The sequence below is a fragment of the Ictalurus punctatus genome, chromosome 22 (genome assembly GCF_001660625.3).
Source record: "Ictalurus punctatus breed USDA103 chromosome 22, Coco_2.0, whole genome shotgun sequence".
Lineage (NCBI taxonomy): Eukaryota > Metazoa > Chordata > Actinopteri > Siluriformes > Ictaluridae > Ictalurus > Ictalurus punctatus.
Window position 1 is genome coordinate 16,786,297 of NC_030437.2, and position 8,305 is coordinate 16,794,601.

At 43.6% G+C, this 8,305-nt stretch overlaps 1 protein-coding gene across 1 annotated transcript; it reads right to left on the reverse strand.

The window, feature by feature from the left end:
• Positions 1-1,500: 1,500 nt before the first annotated feature.
• spring1 (SREBF pathway regulator in golgi 1) lies at positions 1,501-6,624 on the reverse strand. The gene is made up of 5 exons (XM_017452308.3): positions 5,955-6,624; positions 4,634-4,790; positions 3,843-3,994; positions 2,715-2,828; positions 1,501-2,106 (listed from the first exon to the last, which is right to left on the reverse strand). Exons 1-5 carry the CDS (start codon positions 6,045-6,047, stop codon positions 2,023-2,025), a joined length of 600 nt encoding a protein of 199 aa, XP_017307797.1. The 5' UTR covers positions 6,048-6,624; the 3' UTR covers positions 1,501-2,022.
• Between the last annotated feature and the right edge of the window lie 1,681 nt (positions 6,625-8,305).

Genomic DNA, 8,305 nt, shown 5'->3' on the forward strand with positions numbered 1-8,305 from the left:
TCAGGGAATCACAAGGGAATCACAAGGGAATCACAGTGAAGCAGTCAGGGAATCACAAGGGAATCAGTCAGGGAATCAGTCAGGGAATCACAAGGGAATCACAAAGGAATCACAGTGAAGCAGTCAGGGAATCACAAGGGAATCATAGGGTATCACAGGGAAGCAGTCAGGGAATCACAAGGGAATCATAAAGGAATCACAGGGAAGCAGTCAGGGAATCAAAAGGGAATCACAAGGGAATCACAGAGAACGAGCCAGTAATGAGTGAGTGTCTACACTTGTCAATCACAAAGGAAATCTGTGAAATCCTGTATGGACTGTCACAGGCGAGAACGCTCGATTTCGCTGCGACTTTTTTTTTTCTCGAAACTCGCCATGCAATTTTTTTGACGCTGAGTTTTTTGTGCTCTTTTTTAGCGGAAAACCGCTCGAATCGGTGAAATCGCGATCGCACGAAATTGTTCTGCGTGGTCTTTCGCAGGGATGTTTGTTAGTAAACGAGCCCTTTTAGCTGTACCCGTGTTCGACGTACGTGAATCGAAGACGACGTTGGCTGAAAGCTTGTCGTGATGACGTCACATGGTACACCTTGGCCCCAACTGCAGTCATTTAAAAAAAATTGCACGCTCCTCCGAATATCGCACCGTTTGCTTGATTTTGCTTCCGTTTCTCTGATCGCCAAATCCCGCAAGGACTGACTTGCAATCGATTACAATCTAACTTCACACCCTGTGTGTCTTACAGCGAGTCCTGAAGGAAGGACGTTCGTACGGTGCAGTACGGTGCTCTGCCGTATCTATCTCTGTGTGATGTATGTGCGTCAGTTAAATTCAATGTGTTTTCTTTCGCTTGATAATACAGAACATACTAGAAGACATAGGAAATAATCCATCGAATACAAACAGCACCGCTATCTAATGCCTGCCTACAACGTCCTCGATCCTGTTTCATCCACCAGGGCCGTCACATGCTGCTGTATAACGTGAATGATAACAGGAACTAGCTTTTTCACAGACGTTACACGACAGTAAATTGAACCATAAACTGATTAACAAGTATGTGCTTTAATATTCCTTAATAAAGGAGTCCATTCATTTAACTCTGTAAATTGCTGTGGGATGAAAGGAATAAGTGATACGACTGAGATCGTTAAATGGAAACCGAATTCATACCCTGTGTGTTTCATAGAGAGAGAGAGAGAGAGAGAGAGACGGTCAGTGTTTGAGATGAATGAATGAATGAATGACTGAAAGAAGGAAGGAAGGAAGACTGGAAGGAAGTTCAGACAGCGTTCTGCTTGGTTTGTCCGTAGAGACTTGTTTTCGCAGAAATTTATTAGCATTACTATAAACAGATCTGTGACGTCCTTTAACCAGTAAATAAATTGCTGTGTAGATCGCTGCGCTATTTGGGTTCGGTTCAAGTGTATTCCGTCAAGAATATATTGTTTCTAGCCTTACACGCTTAGCCTTTACCACAGATGAGGCGAGGCGAGGCGAGTCGGTAAAAATGGCATTTATTAAATTAACATATAGCTTTAATACATAGCACTTCACATGCAAGACTTTAACAAGTGACCACTGGGTCAGAATTGCTTACAAGTTGATCTGGTTGATAGTCTCTGACTTCTGTAAAGTCGTTCCACCTTTTACTGCCCACCACTGAGGCAATAGTTATTGCAGCCACGTGCTATTCCAGACATATTGCACACATCTGTGGCTGACCGCAACCTCTGACATCAGACCAGTGATGCATTTCCAGTTAAAGTATTGTATATCTAGGAGACTGGCAAACATAGGACATCCTATTTCTGTGGCACGAACCTGAAATTTCATGTAGATGACGGTAGCAGATGAGGTTTTACGCAGCTCCTAAAGACACGACTACGTTCCGTCCGTCGTTTATTTCCGGTGCAGCTTTGTCATACGTCTTCATGCTGACGCGGCCAGTTCAAGACCGTTAAATACACTCGAGCGGAGGAGGTGAGAGGTAGTATATTTTGCGTAGAAATACTCTTCTCTATCAGATGGGCAGGAGCTCAGGGGGGCTTTCACCGTAGCAGTACTTCGCCTGGGGGTTTCTGTACGTGTTCTCGTGCTGGACGCTCTGGAGAAAGATCACACACGTAATGCATACGATGAGACGTAATTGGTCACGGATATGAAAATATGTCAAGTATAACGTTCAACACACACACACACACACATACAACTTCATATTAAGACGTAAATCTCATTATTTCAGTGTGGCTATACACGATTCACTACATCGTGCACTAGCTAGGGCGCTTGTCTTTTTATGGTCATGTCTGAAAGCGTAGTGTAGAACCCAAAATGCATGTACATACAGTAAGGTCCGGTCCATAAGTATTTGGACAGCGGCACAATTTTCCTCCGTACACCACCACAAAGGACGGATTTGAAATCAAAACGTGATCGAAGCGTAGACTTTCAGGTTTAATTCGAGGGCTTTAACAAAAATATCGCACGAACTGTTTAGGAATTACAGCCATTGATTTTAAACAGACCCTCCATTTTTGGGTGCGTGTGTGTCGTGTGAATTGACCGGATATCCGATACGTTTCGGATTTAGAACCTCATTTGAACGTGGCAAAAATCTGATCTGTGTCTGAAATCAGTGAAAAATCAATCCAGACTGGTTGGGCGGTGTAAACGCAGCCTCGGTGTAATAGGAGAACGCTGAGCGACGGTTACCTGTGAGGAGGTGCGGCATTTCGCCAAACACAGCTCAAAGTGATCCTCTACTGCGGTGAAGAGATTCCGAAATCCTTCAGCGGCCCGGTTCAAAAAGTGCTCCAGTAGAGGTTGCTGAGGGAAAAAATACACACAAAAGAGTTGGGGGGGGGGGGGGGGGGTCAATATTTACGGGCAATATAGTCTCCTCTATCATTAAAACATTAGAGGTGTGGCACAATGAATCTGTATCTGTTTAGTGCTCATAACATTCCTATCCGTATCCGTATCCGTATCCGGATTTAAACCTGGAGTAGGTGTGGCCTAAATTTAGTGGGTTTTTTCCCTTTCTTTTCTTTTTCTTTCTTGGTTGATTGGCATTTCCAAATTGTTTGTAGTGTGCAAACGCGTGTGTGATTGTGTCCTGTGACGGGTTGGTACTCTATGGTGTACCCCGCCTTGTACCCAGAGTTCCCTGGGATAGGCTCCAGGCTCCCCGTGATCCTATGAAGGATAAGCGGGACAGAAAATGGATGAATGGATGGATGGATGGTAGAAATGTCATCAGTGTCGGCACGGTGTGCCAATTCTTACTCTGACTCTGTTCCTCAACCTCAGCTACATCGCTCCAGTCCGTACTTGCTCTCAACTAGAGATTGCAGACTTGTGACTTATCAAAGAAAGCACATTCAAGCTGCGTCCCATAGGCTCCCAATCCCGATGCGTACGTCTAGGCTCAACCAGATGCCCTGTGAACCTTTCTGGCAAAAATGAGGCATCGCCTTTTCGTATCTGTTTAGATTTGGCTGCATCGCTTATAAAGACATGATCACCGTTACTGTTCGTTTCGATGTGTGTTTATATTGTAATAAAACTCAGGAAAAGATAAGACTAGAACTTTTTCTCCTTATTTTTCCACTAATAGGAAGTGGGAGCTGAGAATTATGGAAACGGTCCTCGGTACTGAGAAGACATTTCGTTCGTGGTTAAACGAGCGGTTTGGAAATACGTCCTCTAGCTAACTATCTCACGTTAGCGGTGGACGCAGGGTCCTGTACTTCTGCCGCGTTCTGCCCGTCACTACTCTCTACACACCTCACGGATAAAGTACTTTTCGCTGTTTTAATCCAGAGAGAGAAGGAACGGCACCTTGTCGGGCTGGAGGCAGCAGGACACGCAGTACTCGTAGACGCTGCAGCAGCCGTTGGGCAGACAGCTCTTACACATGTACTGCCCGGAGCGCGGCGCGTTCACGTTACAGCATCCGTTCACCAGCAGGTCCTTCCTCTCACACACGTAACCTGAGTGATGATCAATACAACACCATATGCTTAGACAAGTACACAGACTTAAATGAGACTTTAAATGTCATTTTAGAGCTGATTTGCTGAACTTAAACAACAACAACAACAAAAAAAAACACCTGTGGACGCTAAAGTAACGACAAAAGACTCATCCATAGAAATAAATAAATAAATAAAAGCCATGTCAACTTGACCTGAAGTCAAATGAAAGGGAAACTCCAGCCTGAAAGACAGTCAATATTTAGCGGGCGTTGGACTCGGCTCGGCTGGTTGGCGATCTACGCGGCGACTAGCGTGATGCCGTCGACGATGGCGATATTAGCGAAGTTGAAGCTTTGGAAGAGGAGTTGTTTGAGCTGAGTGTACAGTTCAGGAGGTGAGAGATCTGGAACAGACTGAAGGACTAAAGCTCCACCGCACTGTTGTCTTTAGGTAGAGATGAAGTGAGGGCTAAATCCCACTGACCACTATTAGCAGATAGTGGAACGCTATTGCGGGAAACGCGGGAAACCGTTAATAAAGTCGGGCGTTAATATTAATCTTAGACATTAATAAAAGACAGATTAATACACAAGTGGCTCAGGGTGGAGTTTCCCCTTTTAATCGGAGAGTAAACCCGACATTTACATCATTTACCAAGTTCGTCAGTGAGGAGGCTCTTCCCCTGGATGGAGTTCCTGCACTGCGTGATCTGCCTGCTGCTGTTGCCCAGGGTGAACTTGACTTTCCACGCAATGGGGTGATCGGATTCCCTGGCCTCCAGCAGAGTCCGATCCCGCGTGCTTCGCTCCTCCTGTACGCATCAAACTATGATCAGTTTCAGAATCACAGAGAACCAACGGAAGTGCACTGAAGCCATGGGGATCATCGTGATCCTGATCCCGATCTTCCGGTGGAATTCAGTTCCACATCTGACCCACCAGATCCGGATTTGGATTGAATCGTACAGATTGTCAAGAAAACATTCTCCATTTACTCTGACAGAAAATGAAGGCACCGCAAGTCCTGTCGAAAAGGGGTGGAGCTGGATCTGATCCGACTCCGCCTATATCTCTAATCCCTAACTCACACTACACACTCATCCAGCGTGAAACACACGGAGTTGACTCCACCCCCTGGACTTCACCTACGTAGGAGGAGGTCCGACTCCTCCCAACAGACGTTTTTTGTTTTTTTTTCCTGCAGCGACGGGTAATTATATCTTTCAAAGTCTGCGAGCATGGGGCAAATAATTACCAATGTGAAACGTTGGGGAAAGGGGGCGGGGCATCCAGAGAGGGCAGGTTATTCTCAGAGAGTTCACCTGCTCAAATGCTGATTGTCTGATCTGCTGTTCTACATTCCTGCGTAATCCAATGTTAAATTTCAGAGTCCTCGCGCAAAACGTGTAAAGCACGGCACTTCTGATAGAGTCTCTCTTCTGATCACTTGCTCTACCGTGCTAAATTTTTCCCCCAGCATAAATATCTCTAAACTATAGTGTCATTTTTAGACTATGTGTGAAATATAATAGCGTAAATACTGTAGGTTTAACAATTGTTTAAAAAAACATCTTACTTACACCTTATAAATACACATTGTTATTATTATTATTATAAATGATATATTGATATTATAAAGAAATTTTAAAAAGCTGTATTTCTGATGAGTTCGGGAAGTGTACAGATTTTAAAAAGACATATTTATGTTTCCATTTGAAATGAATGTTATGCATTAAACCTTCCTCAGTGTCTGTGATTAAACATAATACAGTATGCATGCTGATTTTCTTTGTCATGTCTCTGTCATGTATGTGTCATACACTACTTATAATGCATTCTAATAACAATACATGCACAATAGACATTGCATCTTAATTCTACACACATGCATGGGTTATAAATGTATTATAACACCTTATGGGCGTGTTCTTAGCTCATTATAACTATGACCTTCATACATGGGTGTGATGGCTCACCTGTTTGAGTGTGCTGGTGAGGAAGTAAATGAGGGAGAAGCCGAACACGACCCCCAGAACCCAGCGCCTCCGCAGCAGTCTGCGCAGCACCATGGAGCCGGCTGGGTCTAGATGTGCACCAGATCAGATCAGATCAGACCAGACCAGATCAGACACGACTAAGAAAGCCTCTGTAATGTAGCTTAATCAGATTTCTGCTCAGCTACATGAACACGTTCCTGGCCGAAATCGTGTTTTAAGAGACACTTTGGATGAAAAAAGACAAAGAAGAAGAAAAAAACAACGTGACAGGCCATGCAACCATGCACTGCGCATGCGCAGTTATCAACCCATTTTTAGATCACGAGTTTAGGTAGTTATACTGCGTTTTTTAAACATCTACTAAGCAGTTCCAAGATTACAACCGAATTCGAGCTTGTTTTTAATACTACAGTGACAAAATAAAATAAAAATAAAAACCTCAAAACAAGTCGGGTTAAATCAGGCGGCTGCTAATCCGCTAATAATAAGCAATCCGTTAGAACAATCTAATACTAATAAAGTACAATTTAGGAATAATAAAGAAAGCGTCGTTATGTGGCTTCCGGTATTTGAACTGGAAATGTAAATCTAGTCGGCATTGAAACTGACAGCCATCATCAAAAAATATATTTATTTATTTTTCCAGAATGCGGAAGTATTGGATCAGAACGTATCCTGATTGGTCAGCCGCGGCAAATCCCTTCTTCTTCTTGTGTTGTTTAATGGCGATTGACAAGCCAACTTATGGTGTATTACCGCCACCAACTGGACTGGAGTGTGCAGCGTTAATAAGAAGAACGGGAAAACTTTTTATATAATATGTTTATTAAATTCCATTGTCCAGTCATGTTTTTCTGAGATATTTAAGTATTTCTCTTTATATTTTTAACTGTCCCGAGGCACAATTCAATAGGTTTGGTAAGGTGAAATTGATTAAATCTGCTTTCCGTCACTGAAGCCTTACAACTAGCAAGAGCAACCTCTAGATCTTCTGTCCTCATCCTACTCGACCTTTCTGCTGCTTTCGACACTGTGAACCATCAGATCCTCCTGTCAACACTCTCCAGCCTGGGCATCACTGGAATGGTTCTGCGCTTGGTGGAGTCCTATCTCTCAGACAGATCCTTCAAGGTATCATGGAGGGGAGGTATTTCTGAAACTCAGCAACTCACACCTGGCTTTCCACAGGGGTCAGTTCTGGGTCCACTGCTCTTTTCTATCTACACTACATCTCAAGGGCAGGTGATTGAGTCTCATGGCTTCTAATATCATTGTTATGCTGATGACACCCAGCTCTATTTGTCCATCCAGCCTGACAATCCATCCGTCCCTGCACGTATCTCTGCTTGCCTGTCGGACATCTTAGTCTGGATGAGGGAACACCATCTTAAGCTCAACCTGGCAAAATCTGAGCTTCTCGTCATCCCAGCCTGTCCCTCAATCAACCACAACCTCACTGTACAGCTCAGAACTGGACTACTGCAACTCACTACTCTTGAGCCTCCCAGCCATCTCCATCAAACCCCTTCAAATGATTTGGAATGCAGCAGCACGCCTCGTCTTCAACCAGCCCAAGAGAACCCATGTCACACCCCTCTTCATCTCCCTCCACTGGCTTCCTTTAGCTGCCCGTATCAAATTCAAGGCCTTGATGCTCACCTTCAAGACCTTGTCTGGAACAGCGCCCTCCTACCTCAACTCTCTCCTGAAGGCTTACGTTCCTTCACGCAATCTGCGATCGAACAACGACCGACGCTTAGTAGTGCCTACTCAGCGTGGCTCAAGGTCCCTTTCAAGAACATTCAAACTAACTGTTCCTCAGTGGTGGAATGAACTTCCAACCTCAATCCGGACCGCAGAATCTCTCACCATCTTCAAAAAACAGCTAAAGACCCACCTAACCAACCCATTTAAATATATATATATATATATATATATATATATATATATATATATATATATATATATATATATTTAATTACTCTGGCACTTACACCTCTACTCTGCGCACTTTGCTTCTTCTGGAACTCAATTAATGGATCTTGTATAGTAGCACTACTTGTATTGATCTCTGCTTGATATATCGCTTTGCTTGTATTTTTCTCCCTTGTAAGTCGCTTTGGATAAAAGCGTCTGCTAAATGTAATGTAAATGTAAATGTGATGTTTCCCTATTTTTGAACAATGAACGATTTAAGCCAGAATGTCCTATTCGGAGCCGAGCGATGGTTGTATCTTCTCTCCAATTATTGAGACCTATTCTCCCTTTTCCAACTTGTTTTTAGATATTGTATAGGTGTCTTCCCTTTTTTTTTTCTTCCATATCCCACA